General features: G+C 35.4%; 1 protein-coding gene across 1 annotated transcript in view; it reads right to left on the minus strand.

Moving 5' to 3' along the window:
• Positions 1-1,623: 1,623 nt before the first annotated feature.
• The window catches only part of bma (SCY1-like protein bma), a gene marked incomplete at its 5' end in the record, with an annotated part of 234,606 nt that continues 212,050 nt past the window's right edge, over positions 1,624-24,179 (minus strand). Inside the window, 2 exon segments of the mRNA XM_069310483.1 lie at positions 1,624-12,614; positions 16,669-16,917. Coding sequence (XP_069166584.1) covers positions 12,588-12,614; positions 16,669-16,917 — 276 coding nt within the window.

Below are 24,179 nucleotides of genomic sequence, written 5' to 3' on the forward strand. Positions count from 1 at the left end.
TTAATTTATGTAGTGCAAGTAATTGCCAAAGTTAACGTAGAGGAAGGTAACCGTTGCAGTATGAGTTTTTTTTCCAATACGCTGGCAGGAGAGAATTAAATTGGTATCCGGTCGTGCTAAAGGGCAATGCAGAGATTTTAGCTGCATTCTTAAATGTCAGCACAGTAAGTCCTTCCAATTAGGTCTCTTACCACCAGGTTCATGTATATTCTTTGTAGAGAATTTAAATGCTATTCTAGGTTTCCTCTAGGTTGATCTAGAATGCTTTGCAAGAGGATTTTGTGTATGGTGGTATGCCAGTTTACTGGTAAAGTGTAACAGTTAGTGCATGTTTGATCAATGTTCTAATATTGCCTTATGCGAGTCCATGGTCCTAATATAAGGGAAGCAGAGGATAGTAAAGTAACTTTCATCAGTAAGAACTTTTGTTACAAGGGCATGAGAGATTGTTGTAAATAAATGTTACTGTTAAAGAATTAATCATTATCCTGTGGTCCTGGCAAGGCTGTCATCACTCTAGACCGACAGATTTTGGGATTCTCCCCTGGGGGCCGGGCAGGAACCAGCCAGGTTGTGCACTCATAATCCAAACAGTTACAGTTGGAGAGCCCTGTCCACTATTTTATGATGAACTGATGTGTGGGGTAAGTAAATATCCATGATAAATAAAACCATTGTTGTTTACCTCCACAGCTTCCCCATGCATGCATACCTTGTGTAATCAATGCATTGCAAGTAGACCATGGAACTGAAATGAGTTCATCAGAAGTCATATGGGTTGATATGCCATCAACTGGAAGCAATTAGTCAACCAGACACCACTTACCTGGTTCAGTCTGTAATTAGCCAGTCCAAGATTAGTCACTTTAGTGATAATGGTTTCACCTGCCAGCTAACCTTTTTGGATTACAGAGCGTGATTCACACCTTTGTTCGTATATGCATTCACTCTTGACCTAGTCTTTAATGAATTTTGTATTAAGGTCTTAACCTCAGGAACATGCTCCATTTGAGGGTTGAACATTTGCACATCAGTGTGTCAGTTAGCCATGACTAAAGTACTGTATATTTAACTATGGACAGTGTTGATTTTATACATTATTCTAGTAGTAGATATGATGCATACCTTTGCAATATCCAAGAGAACTACAAGAATGACATCTGTGGCTGTGTAAATGACTCTCTACAGCTCCATAAATTTGGCATATACTTCTGCAATGTGGCATAATAGTTGCATGGATGATGGGTTCAAAATGTTGACAAAGCTCTTTGTCTATAAGGACACTACAACTACATACAGTGTTCCATCAAGTGATTCATACAGTCACGGTAGTTGCAATGTCAAAACAAAATGTTTATACATAAATAATCCAAATCACAGTCCTATTTTTATTTGATTTCTTTATTTTCATATCTAAAAAGCTATATTGCATTAGAATATATATTTCTCAATTTCATATTGTTAAGTTATACTGTTGTCGTACACTAGACAATATGTACCTACATGTCCATTACCTTCTATTATCTTTCATTTACTCTTTTAATTAGATAACTTCTAGGGCACCCTTTTCTTTCAATAATATTATAAAATCTAAACAAAAGAGGCATCAAAATAATTGAATGGTGAATATGTATGGCCTTAATTTATTATAAATCCAATTTTTTTTAATGTCACACATTCAGGAGCATTTTGCTTCATTAAATTAATAATAATTTGTTTTTCTTACATGCTAATAAATCTTACAAGACAAAACAAATTTTATTAAATATGTATACTGTACAGAATAATTTCCATTCATCAAAATATAGTCTTAACTTATTTGTAATAGGATCTTTTTAAAAATATGTGCTTCTTAACTGCATTTACAGCCTGTTGTGTATTGTAACTTGTCAAAATTAGAGTAAAATCTTACTTCCTCAAACAGTGAAGATAGTTAAATGTAGAATCGATACAAAAAACACACTTTCTTTTGGCAATCACTCCAACAACGACAATAGTAGTACACAGTAATGCGACAAACACCATTTCTGTATAAAAAAGCCATGTTTGGACAATAGACAAAAGACAAAACAAATTCTCCATCTGCAAAGTCCTTACATAATGCAATATGAGACTTCAACTTTAGTCTGCAATTCAATAATAATCATTAACTGCATGTTGCTGAATAAAGATTACTGATTTTGTGTTTACATCTTCTGATCACAGACTGCCTGTAGATTCAGATTTCTAGTGAGCATGGCTTCAAATGTGGACACAGATGTTGGATATATGGTACACAAGCTGAAATTACTATATATTATACAAGTGGATATAGATTTAGTGAAGACAATGTAACAAACAAATATATATTATTAATTTAGTTAAGTTTTGAATGTGAATTCTCTAAGGTGTGGGTGATGCTTCTTATAATTAAAGAGGAATGAGCATACGTATTGGCCCAGTTTGCAGTCACCCGGAAAGTCTGATTACATACAGGCCAAGAAATATGGCTTGGTCAGCGAGACATTATCACATCCCTAGTTGGGTGGAGGTGGGAGGGGGAATCTGATTGCTCAAACCTTTTAAATCATTTATGAACTGTCTATTGCATTTCAAAATCAACAGTGGCACACTGCTCCTTACATATTAGCATTATTATTATTTAGTATATTACACATTGGTCTGTATCAGAGGCAATAGTTAATAGGAACGAGAGCATTGCCTCCTACAGTTCAACATGTAGTTAAATTGGTCATAGTGTATGGAATAAACACAAGGTATGATGTGTGTAATGGATGAGAATGTGAATTCTTTCATATATGGAAGGCATATACTGTAATATATAAATCTCTAAATAAAAATGGTCAGACATTTTATTACAAAACAATAGCTTCAGTAGTAATTATCAAAAGTAGGTGCCAAGCTGGAAAGACTATGCAAGTTTCAGTAGTAGTAGTACTGTAATATTAATATTTAAGAAAAAATAACAAATCTATAAAACAAATTTGAGTGATATGTATCAGACACTTACAGTATAGTATATACTGTACCTATAAAATAATAATACAGTATAGATTCAGGAAATGTTAAAACAAATTCAAATTAAACAGGATAGAGACAATTTTCAGAATTACACCGCTCTGAGGTAATACAACATCGAGAATTTATAAAGTTCCACTATAACTACGTGTTTCAGACTCTAAGGTTATTACTGTAAGAAATAAAAAAGAAAAAGAAATATTGATCTTAAAGACTCACAGTAAGATAACAGCAACATGGTCTAACAATGGTATTAAACTACAACTTTCATTATAAAATACAGGTAATATTTGTATTTGAAGTAATGGTAAACATTAGTGGTAACTACAGAAATAGTAATCATAGTGGCAGTCATAAGAGCAGGAATAGTACTGCCAGTAGAAATGATACACAATTGTAAGTAGACTATAATGAAAATAGGAAAACTGATGGATTAATACAGTAAAAGCAGAAGGATTAATACAGTACAGATAAAGAATACAAGTGAAGGATTAATACATTAAAGGTACAGGTTTGAAAAGGTAGATGCTGGATTGTGGTTGAAGTGGTAATCATACAGTACTGGTAATATTGATAATACTAGCAATGTTATTAACAAGAGTAATAAATAGCAGTGAGAGAAGAGGTGGTACCAGCAGAAAAATAGTTGTAGCATTAAAAGGCATACCTATTAAAGTCAATTTATTACTGCTGCAACTTGCATTTTTGTGATCTTCTATGCTAGTACTAAATACAAGCATACTACTGCTAGCACCAGTATCATCAGCAATACTAGCACAACCTATAGTAGTTCTAGCAGTATTGGTAGAGCTTATGACACTAGCAATACTCTAAGAATAGTACTACTAAAAATACAGGTCTCACAAATACTTATCCCATAAGTGTTATTAGTACTAGACACCAACCCACAAAACTAGAAATAAACGAATTAGCATTTTGGTTTGTCCTGGCAGAGAAAGTCAATTTATAAGGCAAGATGAATAAGAGCTTGAAATGATAGGCAAGATGGTTGAAGTATAGGATAGGGTAAAATACTGTATAGGAATATGTTTAAAGTGTGGGAATGTATGAAAATAAGGAAGTAGTAAGAGAAAAAGATAGAAATACAGTATAAAAAAAAAGCTTAGAAATAAGGAATTTCACTTTTCTTGATTTCACTCTCTTACCTTGCGCATTAAACTGACTTTCTCTACTCTCTATCCATGACTTGATAATGGTCGTCAATTTTTATTTTCAGATTTGTGGATTGCTTATCTAATTTTCAGCCACATTACCATGCCAGTGTTAGTACTACTAGTAATGCTATTTGCAGCTTGTATAGCAGTAATGTTCATTTTGGCATTTAGATTTGTATCTATACTTTTACAGTGCTGTATTTATATTATTAATTTGAGTGCTATTACTATCTGTACCATTACTTGTGCTACTAGTATTATAGTATTTCTGTATTACTGGGTTGTCACAATTATTAATCATTAATACTATTAGTAATAGTACCTGTACTAAACTGTTATTCCTATTACTGGATTAGTAATGCAGTACTGTAATAATAATAATGCAGTACTGTAGTAATAGTAATGCTTATCCAGTCTAACCTCACTTCTGCATGTCTCCAGTTGCAACGCACACATGGAGATGCACACAAGCAACACATGGACAACGGAGGAACTAGATGACAAACAAGAGGGCCTCATAATGGACATGATAGAGATTATAGTAAAAGCAGATAATGATAAATCACGACTGTTGGTACTGGGGGGACTTCAACTTGAAAGGAATTGACTGGGGGGCCTACGAAGAAAGAACGGAGGACATTTGGATAGGCAGAATTGTAAGCCTTATTTTGGAGCCATTCGTGTATTAACACGTCAAGCAGGCCATAAGAATTAGGGAAGATGTTCTGTCAATACCGGATCTAATATTCACCAAGAAAGAAGAAGAGATGTGTGATATCCAGTACCTTCCTTCTTTGGGAAAGAGTGATTATGTCCTGTTGGAAATTAAGTATGCTTTATGATACAGTATAATCTAGAAGAGAATGGGGACATTGAAACAATTAATAAACTTTTCAAAGGACACTTGGAGGACACTATGGGAAACTTAGAAACTTTTGTAATGAGTTTAATTGGTCAGACTTGTTGCTAGGACAAAGAAGTAAACAAGACGTATGCCAAATTTTTGCTAAATATACGATGAAGGCACACAAACAATCATACCAAAACAAGAGATGCAGGGCCAGAAAACAGGATTGGATCAACAGAAATTGTGAGTGGGCCAGAGAGGAACATAAAAGAAAATGGGCTCAATATAGGAAGAGGCCTAACCCACAAGCATACCAGCACTACAAGCAAGAAACAATTACACAACAGTGAGGAGAGAAACAGAAAGGAATTTTGAGAAAGGTATAGCAGACATGTAAAACAGATCCAGGCCTTTTCTATAAATTCATTAAAAGCAAGCTGCATGTAAAGGATTAGATCCAGATATTGAGAACTGGAAACAGGACTACTGAGAATAAAAAAGAAATGTGTGAAATGCTAAATGAACAATTCTAAAGTGTATTGGTACAAAATGAGGATTTCATAGAACCGGACCCAATACCAATTCAAGAGCACACCATAGTATACATAGAGGTATCTCAAGACGAAGTGGAAAAATTACACGAGGGGCTAGGATGAAATACAGTAGTTGGACCTGATGGAATTTCACCTTGGGTGTTATCAGAATATGCAACCGCGCTGAACATTCCACTCAAATTAATATTCAAGACATCCTTGCACACCGGAATCAGAGCAAATATATGTATGGAGAAAGGCAAACATAGTACCAATCTATAAAAATTGTAGTCAAGAGGAACCTCTAAATTATAGACCCATATCATTAACAAGCATGGTAGTCAAAACACAAGAAACAATAGTTAAAGCCAAATGGGTTGAACACCTAGAGAGTAATGACAGGCATAATAATGAACAGACAGTAAGGTTTTCGAACAGGAAGATCCTGTGTAACAAATCTACTTAGTTTTTATGATAGAGTCACAGAGATAATACAGGAAAGAGGTGGATGGGTTGACTGTCTATCTGGACCTAAAAAAGGCTTTTGACATAGTCCCACACAAGAGGCTGTTTTGGAAACTGGAACATGCTGGAGGAGTGACAGGGAGACTTTCTGACATGGCTGTAAAATTTTCTGACAGACAGATGAAGGCAGTAATCAGAGACAATGTATCTGACTGGAGTAGTGTTACTAGCGGAGTACCACAGGGTTCTGTTCTTGCACCGGTAATGTTCATCATCTACATAAACGATCTACCAGAAGAAATACAGAATTATTTGAACGTGTTTGCAGATGATGCCAAGATACTGGGAAAGACAGGAGGCGCAGACAATTATAATGCCCTTCAAATCGACCGAGATAAAATAAGTGCTTGGAGCGTAAAGTGGCAAATGGAATTCAGTTTGAATAAATGCCGTGTTATGGAATGTGGACTCTGAGAAAATAGACCATGCACAACTTACAAGTTATGTGGAAAAGAATTACAGAACTCTATATAAAAAAAAAGACATAGGGGTGGTTTTGAATAGTAAGCTGTCGCCAGAGGAACACAAAGAACATTGTGAAAGGAGCACATGCATTGATTTCCAACTTCAGACTTGCTTTTAATCATATGGATGGTGAAATACTAAAGAAACTGTTCATGTCTTTTGCGAGACCAAAATTGGAATATACAGCAGTTGTATGGTGCCAACATCTCGAGAAGCACACAAATTGAAATAGGTGCAGTAGCATACTACAAAATGGCTTCCGGGACTGAAAAACAAGAGTTACAAGGAGAGACTAAAGGTGTTAAACATGCCAAAACTAGAAGATAGAAGAGAGAGAGAGAGATGATCTGATCACCACTTATAAAATACTAACAGGAATAGACCAAACTGACAAAGAGGAATTCCTGAAACTAGCAACTTCACAAACAAGAGGACACAAATTCAAGCTAAGAAAACAGAGGTGCCAAAAAAATATTATAACATTTTCTTTTGCAAACAGAGTGATAAACAGTTGGAACAAACTAAGTGAGGTGGTGGTGGTGACCAAAACCGTCAGTAGTTTCAAAACGTTGTACAACAAAGAGTACTGAGAAGATGGGACACCACGAGTGTAGCTCTCACCCTGTAACTACACTTAGGTGATTACAAATTACAGGCTGGATTTACTTGCCCCTTCACCAAGCAAGTGTTCAGCAAAATGGTAAATGTGCAGGTTTGCTTACAATGCAGAGCGAGAATTCAGAGACTAGTGAACAGTTGATGAGCTTAGTCCATTTATGCCCATTTTGGAATCTTACCTTTTAACAAATGAGATTTAAGGGGCATTAGAAGAAACACAGCAATGTGTTTTTCAAGTTACACACACATACACACACAAACAAAAAAAATCCTGACAGCATCTTCAGTTGCAAGAATCTGGATTGATCCTGTATGTTCACCAAATCAAAGTTGCACTGTAATACTGAGGTGCTATTAAACTACCAATACAGTACTGTACTACTAAGTCTACTAGTAATTCTAGCACAAATTGTATTATTGCATTTAAAACTAGTCTTGGTGTTACTAGTAGTACTAAACTACCATACCACATATTGTCAGTTCATTATTATCAACAGTTCTGCATTATTGTATAAATATTTGATTCCATTGAAGTAATGAACGATATTATAGCACACAACCCAGTGAGACAAACTGCAATAACATGGTAATATAAGAAATGGGACTTGCAAGAACAGAATTGTTTCACTGAACTGTGAAGATTGTTTTCTTATGTACAAGTACACATGCTATGCTGTGTACATAGGCAGTATGTGTACACTGTGTACATTGTAACAGTAGTCATAATGCTTACTGATGTTAATGATACTGTATAGTATTAATATTAGTAGATATATATGACAGCAATTTTGATGCTTTACCACCTAAAATACTAACATTTTGGTAGCAGGCTGGTAACCAAAATCTACGAACACCAGCAACTCGAAACTCCTGTTAAGTAATCATTACTAACAGAATAGTATTAAATAAAAGTCTAGAATCCCCACATTGCTACAGGTAACAGTACAGAAAAGGTGCAGTTTTAGCATGGGGCAAAAAAGTGCCCCAATAGAAAAATATAATAACTACAGGGGTAATGTACTTTAAACTCTCTTAAGTGTACCATCTGAGAAAAGACCGCAGAGCAATTCCCAGTCACAAAGAACGAGTCTTTGTTCTTGGCAATGTATTTCGGCATCGCATTCACTATATACCTGTACATCAAGCATACTTTGAAAAGAATAGTCTGGTATCACAGAAATAAACATTAAATAAAATAAACAATTTAAGTATACAAATTCACAAGCTTTCTTAAAAAAAGAACAACTTGTAAACAATGTACAAAATGTAATATTTACAAGCAAAGAATTATATATCATAAAATGCTTCACTTGCATCTTTGAAGATTATAAATTAGTGAAAAAGAAGGTCTATGCTGACAGCAAGTTGGAAATACAGTAGGTGAAATATAAATATTTTTGTATGTACTGTGACATGTATACTGTACTTTGATTCATATTATGTACTATAACTACCACAAAATCATTTTTGATGGATATTAACCAGATGAAAGTTATACTGTATATGAATTTAATGAAAATTAAAATGCCTTGTTATTTATACATTAAAAAGTATATAAGACACAGTTGATTACAAATATTCTGTTGTTTACATGCCTAGAAATGCTATGTGTGTTAGTGGCTTTTCTAGAAATACCTATAACCACCAAATTAACCCATTGTACCTTATAGTAAACAACTGTACTTCCTATTAATTAGGAGATTAGTGCACGAGGAAGACATTGCTACACAAACTCTTAAGTCATAATTCTAGTGTTGAGAGGCTATGGAAGAGCATCAAGGTAAGTGTTTGTTCCCATTTAGTTCAAAATAATAATCATCCTAGCAAGAGAAACAGAAGATACCGAGAAACGTAGATTCCAAAAATTCTGGCTTATGATTAACCACTTTATATTAGTATTCAAAGGTAAGGCTCAAGTTAGACAGAGCTCGATATACTGGCTTCATTAATAGCGTATCTCTGCATTGCAGTTGAAGTCGACCAGCTATATGCCTTTATATCCCCAGTTCATGAAATAAAATAATTTTACCATCTAGGGATTGAACAGACACTCCTTATAAGGTCAAACATATCCTGTCATACTTAATGCATAGATCATTCATAAATGAAAAGAACAGCCAAAGCACAATTTAATTAACTACCGGTATTTCAAATCTAATACCATAAAGGTAAGTATGAAATATCAAACAAACTGAACACGAACAAAAATATTAAAATCATTGAACATCTGGTAAATTCCCAATTAAAGTTCATAAATAATTAATCAAACTATTGTGTGAGATGATGAGTATCCTAATTATTTATGCAATAAGATAAAGATATAAATAGTTCACCATCACAAGATCAAAACATGTTGTTGACTATGGCATAAGGTCACGACAAAACAAAGCCTATTCCACTGATATAACCTCACTGCAATGACAACTAATTTTGTTTTAACTTACACAACTTGTATTGCTCGGTCAACAAACGTGTACAGCTCAGAGGCAGTCAATAAAGAGCAGCATTGCAATCTATGTGTTTGTCTTGTGGCACTAACAGTGTTTTGCTTTGTTGCAAGTCCTCCATGACAGTGTCTTGCAAGAGATGCATGCTAGTGTAGCAGGAAACACAACAGTGGTTTGCTGTATTGTAAATTCTCCATGTTGGTCTATATGACTATTAGTAAAGCCTTCTATAAATGCAGGTGTTTACAAATTTCAATACACATGGTAGTAAGTAAAATTATTAGTTGTAAATATTAGTGAACAAATTAAATAGTAATAGAGTGTAATCTGGTAAAGTTCCTAATGTCAGATACTGAATAAGTCATTCATTTGTGTCCTTTCTTCAAAATTTGTAATTGGGAAGAAAATTTGTTATTCAGTATTTAAATGTGTGATCAATGCTCAATACTGTCTATTATTCATGAGAACAATTTCAGACAATATTATCTTCCATATTACCAACACAGCAGCCAATAGGATTAAAATATCCACTATGAAACTCGTGATAATTTTCAATGTACCATCCCTTTACACCATTACAAAAATTTTAGTGAATACTTTATATAAACAAATTATTATAGTTACTATGTACTTCACAAGCCTGCTTGTATAGGATATAATTACCTTTATCAAGACTTGTGTGGCTACAATATTCTACAACATATTTTGCAACACTGCACTGCAATACTGTACCCAAGTTTATCTTGTGTCTGAAAGTTGATGTGTTCATAACTTCTGTATAAAACATGCAGCTACAACTGCCCTATGCCATGTACATGCAGCTACAACTGCCCTATGCCATGTACATGCAGCTACAACTGCCCTATGCCATGTACATGCAGCTACAACTGCCCTATGCCATGTACATGCAGCTACAACTGCCCTATGCCATGTACATGCAGCTACAACTGCCCTATGCCATGTACATGCAGCTACAACTGCCCTATGCTCTGTACATGCAGCTACAACTGCCTTATGCTGTGTACATGCAGCTACAACTGCCCTATGCTGTGGATATGCAGCTACAACTGCCTTATACTGTGTACATGCAGCTACAACTGCCCTATGCTGTGTACATGCAGCTACAACTGCCCTATGCTGTGTGCATGCAGCTACAACTGCCCTATACTGTGTACATGCAGCTACAACTGCCCTATGCTGTGGATATGCAGCTACAACTGCCTTATGCTGTGTACATGCAGCTACAACTGCCCTATACTGTGTGCATGCAGCTACAACTGCCTTATGCTGTGTACATGCAGCTACAACTGCCCTGTGCTGTGTACATGCAGCTACAACTGCCCTATGCCATGTACATGCAGCTACAACTGCCCTATGCCATGTAAATGCAGCTACAACTGCCCTATGCCACGTAAATGCAACTACAACTGCCCTAAGCTGTGTACATGCTGCTACACCTGCTCTGTACTGTGTACATGCTGCTGCACCTGCTCTATGTTGTGTACATGTTGCTAGAACTGTTCCATAATGAGCACATGCTGCTACAACTGCCCTATGCTGTGTACATGCTGCTACACCTGCTCTGTACTGTGTACATGCTGCTACATCTGCTCTGAACTGTGTAAATGCTGCTACACCTGCTCTGTACTGTGTACATGTTGCTAGAACTGTTCCATAATGAGCACATGCTGCTACAACTGCTCTGAACAATGTACATTCTGCCGAGAAAATTTCCGTAATATACGGACCCATCAATAAAAAAAATGAGTTTACTGTATTTACTCTGAATTTGAGATGCAATAAGTATATTAGTAAGATACACAAGCTGCATAAAGTTTTCTAGCAAACTAATTATTATAGTTGACAAGGTATATTAGAAAATGATGAGATGAGAGGAATGAAGCAAAGGAGGTAGAGGCCCCAGAGAAGATACAACATGATTTAGTGTTGGGCTAAATTATGCCTGTCAACCACGGAAGAGTTATTAAGGCCGTGACATTAGCTTACAAATCAACCAGCAAGTATACTTTAGTTCTTAACATAACTCAGGTCTGAAGTAAACTATATATATACAGTATACACACACACACACACACACACACACACACACACGCAGAGAAGAGGGGTTCACCCTTTCATGTATATATATATGTATATATCCATCTTTACTCAAGAGTATTGAAAGACTGTTCCCTAATGCCAAAAACTGGCAGTTTTTCTAGCAGATATAATAACGATATGCAAGAATCATTTGAATAGTATGAAAATAATCTAGACATGAGAGGTTAAAATGTTTATAGTACTGTACCTACATCTGTTATAAATATTAATATTCTGTATCTTGTACATCTATAATAAATTATACTGTGTATATATATATATATATATATTATATATATATATATATATATATATATATAATATGAATGATAAGGGTAGACGATAGGGAAATTATTTCCTATGACTTATTTAGCTGAAATAGAAGGGCTAGAAGAAGAGACTTACACCACACCACCTAAGATACAGATGGGAATGAGAGAATGGTCAATCTGTGCCACAATAAAAGCTATCCCGCTAGATCAAACACTTGTGATTACTGTATTTAAAAATTAAACCCTTATCACCCATTTTCAGCCACTAGGACCAGTATGTGCCAAGCCTAATGGTCAAATTGAGCGTTGTTAACATGCAACCAATCACAGCAGCCATTTATATAGACTTGTCAAATAATCACATCTAAGCAAAGATGTGTCCATCCTAATGGTTAATTTGTGATGCAATGCATTCTTGTTGGCCAATGAGAACGAAGAATCTCACTTGGTCAGGTGATGGCATAGTTTCAACATGTTTAACTACCCAATGAGCATAAAGAACATCAAACAATGATGTGACGCTTTTTGTCGAGTAATACACACCGGCATGCCTCTCTCTCCTTACCCTGTGGATGCTGTACACGAGCTTACGACTTGCTGGAGAAGAGCTGGTACTGCAGGTGAAAAAATACATGTACTGGATATTTATTTGCTTAGACATTTGGAAATTACTGACTACATTGTGATGTAATGCTAATCAGAAGTTACAAAACTGAAGGGGTATTTTATTTGGTAAGATTTTTAATTTGATTAAATGTTTATTTTTGTTTTATTTATAAATTATATATTTTATTTTGGCTTGTCTCTTGTGATGTAATGACTTGTCAATGCAAATTTAATTATTTGTATGTGTCAAGTGACAAACATTTTTCCTGCATAAAACAAAGTTAAGAGCATAGCAACACGCTATAGTGGGTTTAGTTGATGTTATCAAAAGAATTAGTACTACACCAGCTACCTTAGATCTAAAGCAGTACTTTTCTTATTAATTATAGAGTCCAGTATTGAGAATTACACTTTTATAAAATATCACCGATTACACCACAGGCAGCTACCGAAACAGCTCAGCAAGAGATACAAAGTTGGAGAAAGCATTCATGCGTACTATAACACCATTAGCAATAGATCAGGAAGTTACAGATTTGTACAAGAGTGACATCACATTATATAGCAGTTAAGTAAATTATAGGAGCCAAGTCCCCAACTTTGACAGTAAACAGGTAGCCATTATAATGTCCATGGCAAACTCAGTTAATTTCTTTCTCATCTTATTCAGTTAATTAACATGTTATTTATTACAGTCAATTTTATCTTGGTTTCATTTACTACATTATGGAAAACAAATACTTTTTATTTGTATTCTTTAAGGACTAGAAAAATTATCTAAATTAAACATGCAGTATTAATACAATTTTTTCAAATCTGAATACAGTACACATTTGTTTTATTAAAGGGAATGATGTAAAAGAAAAAAAGCTTATTGCTTAAACTGTCATTACTAAGGTATGATGGAAGCAAACAATTTAGCTGAATTATAATATCTCAGTTTTGCTTGCCTTTGCAATAGTAGAAATGACTTGCATGCAAACAAATAAGCAAACAATGCCACACGCAATAATCTAATCACAAAGACAGTAGGCACAACACACCTATTAATTTATACACTGATAATTAACTTTATTAGAAACTAAACAAAATATTTAGATTTTTTTTTTACTTTATTTAGCGAAGACATTGAGGAAAAAATATACAGTACTTTTAAAATGTGAATACAGTATACTGTACATCTATTCTTGTCAGCATAACTAGTAAACTAATAATGGGCTAGAGTATAAGAAATATGAGATTTATGTTGGGTTCGCCTTGAATCGTGTCACCCCTAATGTCACAGTGTCTAAGGGACCTTCGTCAGCCAATAAGTGTTTCAATAAATCGCTAGCAAAGAACTACAGATACTGTATATCTATTTGTATATAGAATTCCATGGGTAAATAAACAAACATTACCCATACTATGTCCTACTAATCTATCCAGTATTATTACAATGTATATAATTAATCTACCCTATATAACCATTCTATAATTAATCTACCTAGTATAAATACACTGTATACTATTAATTTACCCAGTATAACCACAATGTGTACTATTAACCTATCCTTTATAACCACACTATTATTAACCCGGGTCACACATTATACCAACCCTACCCAGTACACACACTATATTTGCCTAATCTTTCCAGTATAACTACACTATGCATCAATACTCTACCTAGTACAGTATAACAATCAACCCAGTGTATAATTTGAACATGTTCAGTTACTGTTTGTAGCAAAGTTATACCCAAACATTTCACAAAGTTGACTTCTATGTAAAAGTCATTAAATAGTTTGTGTTCTAGTTAGGTTAAGAACTAGTTAAAAGCAACACCCAAGTACAGTATTGCTTAAATCAGTTAAGGTAATTTGGCCAATAGAAAGCCTAATACGAGACATTCGATAACACTCCTAACGTTAGAAACGTCGTCGTCCCTTCACTTTCTAGTGTGTGGTTTGGTCAACACTCCTAAAGTTACAGAGTTGAAGCAACTCCAAGGTTTTGTATATCGTATCTGAGCATCAGCAGTTTTACAACTTATGATCCACTACAAACTGGTCAATGAGTTATACTGTATTGTACTTTTATGGAAAATAGAGAGAGCTGATACTTTAGTTTCAATTTGGAACTAAAAGATCTACCGGTAGTTATATAATTTTTGTTATTATTTGATAAGAATTGATGTTATGCATCTCATCTTCTGGAAGATTTTAGATAGAGAAATTATTTTAAGCCATACAAATGATAATAGTTGAGTGGAAGGCATTGTTTTTGCAAACAAAGGTGCAGATGTTTACATACATGTGGAGAAGGAGAATGTTAAAAACCATACCTACATTTGTTATTAACGTTCACATTAATAGTCTTTCCAAAAGGTGACCATTAACTGGCCATTGTTGATAAGTTTCTAACAACGGAGAGAAAGTTGTACGATTCCTGTATGGGCTTGGAAAAAGCGAATGACTGGATTGATCGAGAATAATTGTGCTTACCTATGAGCGCTTCCCTATTGGTGACTAGAGGGAAGTAAGAGCTAGCTCTCTATTTATCTGAGGGGGGACCACCATCTATTTAGTGGCCTCAGCAGGGAACAGAAAGCCAGGGATTAGGCAAGGGTACCCCCTTTTTTCCTGAGAATATTTTTCCAACTGGATCTTTAGCTGCAGTAAAAGTTCATATATCACATTGTCTTGATAATTACAGACATGGTCAGTGGGCAGTTTGATGGATTTATAATCCTATGGGTGAAATAGCATCTCCTTTTTTGTCCTTCATTGTGGCTAGTTCAGCTTGAAGCAGTTTCCCCATGTATGTGTGTTACATTTGACCTTTTAAAGAAGGGGTCTGGATCCTCCATTTTGTTCAGTATTCTGTCAAAAGCCTTCTTCATGGCCAGATAAATGTAGTCAACCTATCTCTTTCCTGTTAGATCTTTGTGGCTCTATCATAAAGGTAAGTCAATTTGTTACACAGGATCTTCTGATTCAAAAGCCATACTGTATTATTATGTTATTTGTTTCCAGATGTTCTACCCATTTGGCTTTCATTATTTGTTTTAGTAATTTGACTATTACACTTGTCAACGAAACAGGTCTGTACTTAGGACTTCTCTGCTGCCTTTTTTTGTACTTGAAATTGTTTTTCATATATCTGCTAGGTTTCATGTACTTAAGAATGCTTGAAAAATTAATTGTAGCAGAATACTTAATTCGGGTGAGCATTTCCTCAAAGTCCAAAGCAATTTGTACTGTAGGATTAAAATTGGGGAAAGATATTTGGAGGTGAAATAGAATGTTTTAAATACTTGGGGGGGGGGGGGGGGGCAGTGTCAAAAAACGGGATTATGGAAAGTGAAATAAGAGAAAATGGAAGAAAGGGTAAATAGAATAATGAAAGGAAGGAATGTAAACTGATAGTATACTACTATCTGTAAAACTGTAAACTGATTAGTATACTACTCCCAGCCTAGACTTAAGGAAGTGAAAATTTAGCAGGGAAAGATGCCAAGTGCTCAAGATTGCAAGCAGTGAAAAAAAAAGTTTACAGTATTTAAAAAAAGCCATTATTTTAGTATGCGATGTGTGTTCAGTACAGTAATTAGAAACAATAAGAGATCTAAGACGAGTGAAAGGGGTGAGGGACTGATGTGTCAAGTTGGTAGAGTAAAATATTCTGAGCTGGTATGGATTTGTTCATAGAATGTTTGAGAATCATTTAGCAAGAGGGGCGAATTAAGAGATCATATGGCAAAGAAAGATAACTTGCATCTTGGAAGAATTGAGTGAATATAAGAAAGTGGGTGGGAGCTTTCAAGAATGCAAGATGTGTGTAGTTAGAGCCTCTTGAAGACTTGCACTGTGGCCACTTCCTAACAGGCAGCTGCCAGGAGAGTGTTAGGCATTGAGGCTATAAACAAAAGGTTATCAACAAAAACAGCCTGGGACGTAAGACAATGTGCTCTCACCTAGCTACTCCTGCTAGCTGTGTGCTATCACCGAGTAACTGGCATCTAACAACCTAAAACACTGCTGACGAAGGTGTGTATGGTGGTATACTCACTGTACTCACCACGCCGGCCGACAGCTGCTGCAGGAGGTTACCACTTGAGGCATTGGATATGAGGGCTGAGGGGCGACGGTGTGACTTATAAGTTGACCCAAAGGGATTGCCAATAGAAGCTGTAGAGGATCGCCTAGATTCTATACCACTGAGTGAAGCGATCGAACACGTTGATTGCCTCCTGGAACCAAGGTTGGAGACCGGAGAGGGAGTCAGGAGCATCGGGACACTTTTGCTGGCATTGGCGATGGAGGAGTTCTATTTGGGTTGAAGAAACAATGTGGGCTTGTAATACAACTGTTGGTTGGCATGGCAAGGGATACAACTACACATTGCTTTTTCTTGGTGAACCCTTACTTGCAGTTATCTACAATTTGAACTTTACATTTAATTAAATAATGAATTATCAAATCAATGCATGAATTTAACAATCAATAGCCCTATTTAAAATTGCAGATGAAAAACTTAGCAAAAATTCAAAAGACATTGTTGTGCTTTACAGAACACTTAACTACAATGCTATCTAAAGAAGAAGAATAGGATAATTCAAACAAGGAAAGTTTAAACTTTTTTGTCCAACTTTTGCTTCATTTAAAACCAAAACCAAAAAGTACCTAATTTCATCTTCATTGTGTCCTACCTTGTGCTTTAAAATTGCACTGTATCTAGTGCTACCCAATCCCCCAATCTTTATGTACCTAATCCAAACAACTTTACCATTGTGATCATTGCTGTTTTTCTTATATGTGCAATCATTATGCTGTACTGTGCCTATTAATCTTTGTTAAATTACCAATCAAGCTGTCAATGCAATCAATCAGAGCTACCAATTTGCTTTAATATACCTACTAATCTCTCATCTCTTATTTTCTTGCAATGTACCTGTTATCACTTTATAAATTTTGCTAGAATTTACCTACTTAAAATTGTATGTTAGATTAAGGACCTGCCCGAAATGCTGCACGTACTAGTGGCTTTACAAGAATGCACTGTATCTATGTACCATGCTATGTATCCTCACAAACCTAATGTACCTTCTTATATACAGCATATATACAAGTATATAAATAAATAAATAAACTGTAAAACTATTGTAATAGTAAATATCAGATTCAATTATTCTGGAATCTTGGTGTAAATAAAATTGAAGTGGTACATTTCCGACAGTTTCATTGAGCTTAAAAATTTTTTTAGATTTATTTATTTATTTATATATACAATTCTTACATTCTTGTATAGCCACTAGCACGCATAACATTTCAAGTAAGTCCTTAATCCTAATTTTCACACACACACACACACACACACATACATCCCTCGGAAGCAGCCTGTAGCAGCTGTAACTCCCAGGTACCTATTTACTGCTAGGTGAACAGGATCAGGGTGAAAGAAACTCTGCTCATTTGTTTCCGCCTCCGCCGGGAATTGAACCCGGACTCTTAGGCCTACAAACCCCAAGCACTGTGCACTCAGCCATCAGGTAATGGCAAAAACAATTCCAGAGCAGTGTTAAGGGTGGAGACATGCAGCCGAGCCCCTCAGGAGAGTGAGGTATGGTAGGTATCAATTCACCAGTAATTACATTGATTATGAAATACACAGAAAGCCATTAATTCAGCTACCAGGAAATCAGATCAGCCAAAAGAAAACTTGGTCAAAACATTAAGAAAGATCCCAAGTCTTTATTCCTATACAAGACCTAACACCATTACCGAAGACTTGGTAGAATCCTTAAAAATTTGAAAAAGCAAGCTATAGATGATAAAAAGGCAGCCAACACTGAATGCATACTTTACATCAGTGTTCATACTAGAATGATTAGACATCCCAATACCAACACTCATATTTGAAGTGGTTGAAAAGAATGAATTAAGAGATATCCCCAACGTGTGTGTATCAATCAGGAAGATAACTGACAAATTAAAGGAATCTAGCTAATGAACTTTGTTTACCATTGAAACTTCTTTCAAGAAGAAAGGCCATAAATTGGAAATATGCAAATGATGACCAAACCCCACATCAGCAAAATGGAGAAACAATGTTTCTGTCGGTTCTGGACCATTATCGTGTAATCAATGACGTTTCTCAATTTTCTTATGTGTAACACACAGAGATCACACTAACGTAATGCATCAAATGAACAAATCCACAAGAGCCGTGACGAGGATTCGAACCTGCGTCCAGGAGAATCCTCGTCACGGCCCTTGTGGATTTATTCTTATGTGTAATATGGTTATCATATGTTCAGCTACATTATTGTGACTCAGCATCTGCAAATATGCAAATCTTACCCTTATTTTCATATAAGGCAGAAAGAACTCAGCAGAAAACTAATGACCAGTCAACTAATCTCATACGAGCTAGTTTCCTAGCATCTATTATGGCCATCAGTAGGATGTGTTACTGTTGAGAGTATGCAGTTGTATTTTTGGTCTGATAGGTCAGAAAGAGTAGGACTGAGATTGAATAGATTCCAGTCAGCCTTTTCAAACTGCCACCGACGGAATGAAAGAGGAGGGCAGAAAGAAAAGTTATGAAGATGGAGAAATGGTCACTGTTGTGGAGATCAAGGACCTTCTATGTCAGGTCTATGTAAATAGAAGAGGAGCAGAGAAAGATGACAGGAAAGGGTGCAAGTGAGCAAATTCTGGCATGTTCACCAGAATTTAGCAGAGATAATGAAGAGAGGACGAAAGGTTCGAGTAGGTAACCTTGGATATTTGTCAGATCATTGCCCCAGAGAGGATGCTGACAGTTAAAATTTCCAAAAAGCAGCACAAACACTCATAATGAATCCAACAGATGTTTAAGATCAGGACGAAAAAGATGAATATTTGGGGAAAATAAATGAAACAGACTGTACCAATTACTCACAAAGATAGAGGTGACAGAGGAATGGATGTTCAATTTAAAAAGAAAGAGGAACAAATGAAATATAAGTTAAAAAACAAGAAAGCAGAAGAGTTAAGGGTCCCAACAAAAGCTGGAGGGAAAGAGACAGGAATAACCGCCGGTGTGACCAGGAAGAGCACCAAGCATCGGCTCCTGGAGACATTTACAAAGCTGTAAAAACTGCGAGATCTGAAATTGAAGTTCAAGGAAATTGGCATTAAAACCCATGCACTGTATATTCCATTGAAGAATATACATAGTCAAGAACAGATAAAACAGTAAAAAGAAAAAGAGAAAACCTAAGGCAAAGAACTAAGCTAAGCAAAGAAACTCCTATGACAACACTTGGAGTTTGCATAGCTAAGTCAACTGACTCCATCCAGTACATTGGTATTTATTAGAAAGCGATTGGTCCTTGGGTCACTTCCCAGCCAGGGCAAGACGTCTGGGCACATGTCTTACACTCAAATGCCTCTGGTGTTCACCTACCAGTAAAAAGGCACCCAGGAGTTAGTCAACTGTTGTGGGTCACAGTCTGATGAACAGTCACAGTGGCTGGGTCTAGAACCTAAAAAAAGCTAAAAAGCTAAGCGTCCCTGACAATTGGACACCAAACAAGCCCATGCTAACCAGACAAATGTTAGAATTTTACCACTTCAGACAATATGTAGCAAAAGACTTAGTACCTTCCCCTCACCATCCGTCAAACCTGTACACTTTTCCATACTTGCCTACATACACCTGGCAAAATGTATTTACAGTGTCACCAGTAAATTATTGCACAGCTACAACATTCAAACATTAATTATGAGGTTTCTATTAAAATTTTACTGTATATAGGTCATGTTTAAATACAAACTAAATTTCAACCAATGACAAAATGCAATCATAACTTTTGATGTGTGTTAAGGCCTCGACTGTAAAACTCTTAACTCATCGTTAATAAGCTACAGTAGACTATACTAAACAAATTGATTCCAATTACCATACTGTAATACCTTAACTAAATTGCACATTTCACATCATATCACATTAGAACATTGCAATTTAAAAAATATATTGTTTTTTCTGTCAGCTCAGACATGCATTTCATTACTTATGACACCCTATGCCCCATGGTTAATATTAAGTTTAAACATGCATATTACAGTTTTTACCTGGAAACGCTAATATATAATTAACCATTTACCTTCAAAAAAGACTGGGACTTTGTCTGCACAGGAAATGATAAAAAAATATATATTGAAGGAGGAGTTCACACATATATAAATATATATACTGTACACATACTGTATATATATATTTAGAAATTTACAATAATGAAATTTTTTTTATGCCACATTAATTCAAGTGGGTGTCATTTAACAAGAACTGATTTAAATTATTTATCAAAATGACATAATACATGTATTTATAACCATTTAAGGATCTGCAATCCCTGCTTTATGTGGTAGCATGTTAAAGAGCATCAGTATACCGTGACCAAAAATTTAAGTAAGCGCATTGTTCGCTGCATACATAAACATTCAAATGAGGAAAGATTCACTGTATACATATTCTGAAGAAGAAATATTCACTGTATACATATACTGTACATTCAAATGATGAGAGAGTCACTGTATACACATTTTGAAGAGGAAGAGGAAATATTCACCGTGTACTGTACATATATGAGAAAAGATTCACCATATTCATATCACTGTAATGAAGAAAGTGAGTGTACACAGATACTGTAACAAGGAAAGTGACCATACACACACTGTAATGAGGAAAGTGAGCATACAGAGATACTGTAACAAGGAAAGTGACCATACACACACTGTAACGAGGAAAGTGAGCATACAGAGATACTGTAACGAGGAAAGATTGACAGCACACAAACATTGTAATGGTTGAAGCTGTGGTCTTGTGTGAGCTACTTATATATATATAACTATACAGTTTGCCCTTGTCAGTGAACCTCGCAGCAAAACCCTCAATGGTTTTCTTCTGTAAAAATAGTTTAGGCGTAGACAATACTAATTCAACTATAATAAAAAAATCGTTCTTCTTCTTTTGTTACGTGTATTTTATGCACCAACTCAGGAGAGGTGACTCATTTTCTCCATAATGTTAATGGTCTCAACTTTTCAGAGTAAATTTTATGACTGCTTTGAAGAATTCTAAATATACTTACAGCATTAAGCACTATAAAACATGCTAATATTGTTTAATTCAGCCGGTTTTTTCTTTAGCATTTGAATGGCTCCATCTACAAACACAAACTGTATAGTACAGTATTGCTGTATTTAATGTCTTTCATGGAAAAAACCTAGTTTAAGTAAGAGTACATACTACATTATATTTAAAGAGAGGTGGTTTGCATTATTTTAGTTAAAAGGAGGTTTGTACTGTATTAAGTAGAGAGGTTGCATTATATTAAGTGCAGTAAAAATAAGAGTGCCTAGCAAAGTCCAAGTTTCTGAAATAAATGCAAAAGAAAACAAGAATTAACTTCCAGAATTCTAGACTATGGAAATCATTGGAGGAAGTTCAAGTAAACATTTTACTAAACAAAATATAGGGATTTGATGAGGGGGTTTGAAAAGTTGAACTTTTACAGAAAAAATACACGAGAAAATGTTCTCAAAATAGATAATAGCAATGGAAATAAACAGTTAAATGAAACTTGACACTAATAAAAAAAAAAAAAAAACAGCGTGGAATGTAATGAAATGCCATTTTCTGGGCGAGACCCGGAGGCTCCCCGGAGCTATACCGGGCTGATGTGTATAATATATTAGACCATGGCAACAGTCAATCGATGGAGTTCTAGCCTACCAGGGACCACGAGCCAGAACCTGCCCCCCCCCCTCAAAGAGGCACAAGAAGCAATAGCCTATACACACCCCCTACCCATGTAGTTGCTCTATTTTGTTATATATAGTATCATATAAATACATTGTCCAATGTTAATATGATACTTTCATCAATGTCCCAAAAATATTTTTTTTAGGGGATTTTTTTGTAAGATTTTAGTTTTTTCTCCTTTGTTTATTATCTGATTTTGTTGTAACCTTTACATCCTAGAGAATGCATGTTTTCCTAACTATGTAAAGATAGAATGAAATTGGTCAACAAATAAATCAGTCACAATTCGCAAAACTTGGGACTTTTGATTTTTTCATGCTGATTTTTTTCTGATTTCAAACTATTTTCTTTGTCTCTTTAGGTTATTTTGATGATTATGGACCATATTAGGATTTTTTCACTTATATAAAGTATACCCTAAATCATTATAATTATTATAATTATCCCTAAATTTTGTGTTTTTTTGGGGGTTATTTTTTCTTGACTTCAACACATATTGACCTACAACTTTCACATATTCGAGTACGAATGCCAAAAAATGTTAATAAAAACATACAAATAAATTAAAACTACCTTTATTCATTGTTGATAACTTCAACCTCAATTATCTCTGAAACTAGAGTTTCAACTATGAGTGGCTTCTAAAATTCCAGTTCTTGACTGATTCTCACTATTTTGACATATTGTGTGCTCAGCTGTCTGTTCTGCAATCTCTTCAGAATGGATTTTTCATAAACTTTATACATTTGGAATTATAATTTTTTTGGGTCTAAATTTGCCGCATACAGTGGCATAAACCACAGCAGTGCTGTGCCTTATGGTGTTTTGCTGCACCACCATGCAGAAGAACACCACCATAAGGCTCAAAGGATGGAGCCAGAGTCGATCGACCGCTACTCAACATCATCCTCAAAACTGGGGTTAGGTAGCCGGTGCGGGAGGTCTGGAGCCTCATCCCCATGCGGGAGGGGAAAGCTGCACAGACAGTGGCGTGGCGACTGTGGTGACATCATGCTTGTTTTCTGATTGGGGAGTCCTGCTTGCTCGTTTGGCTTTCTATTTGCAATTTTTAACCAGCTGTAGTTTGTTTTGGGATTCCTACCTTTCTGGGTGCCTGACCTGGTAGATGGCAGATATAGACTGCTTCCAACTACATGTGGGTGTCTATAGGCTATTGCTCCTCTTGCCTCTCTGAGGGGTCCAGGTTCTGGCTCATGATCCGTGGTAGGCTAGAACGCCATCAATTGACTCTTTCCACAGTCTAATATATACACATCAGCCCGGTATAGCTCTGGGGAACTGAAGGGGCTCTCCATAGAAAAAGAGAGTTACAGGGACCAAGGTAGGAAAGGTTGTACTGTACTACCATAGAATAAATATGTTTATAGGAATTACAATCCATGCAGTTAACAAGAAATACAAAACTGTTGAAAAGTAAACTACTACTGAATACAGAGGAGGTAATTGAAGAAATATTTAGTGGTGACATACAACAGGTTGATTTAAGAACAAACCTAACAAAAGATTAACATGTTAAATTCAAGGCATACCTGAAGTAATTTTGTGGACACACAGCATAGAAAGCTTTAATGCTAACTTAATGAATTAACTTACATGAGCCATTTCATACAATACAACATTGTATATTGAAGCAGCTACTTATGCTGCGGATTTAAAATAATTAGTGAAGAAATACAATTGAAATGTGTAACAAAAAATTAAACAATTAAATTAATGCAAAACGGTTACAAAAAAAAAAAAATTATATATAGAAGTAT

Source organism: Procambarus clarkii, chromosome 67, assembly GCF_040958095.1.
Source record: "Procambarus clarkii isolate CNS0578487 chromosome 67, FALCON_Pclarkii_2.0, whole genome shotgun sequence".
Classification (NCBI taxonomy): Eukaryota; Metazoa; Arthropoda; class Malacostraca; order Decapoda; family Cambaridae; genus Procambarus; species Procambarus clarkii.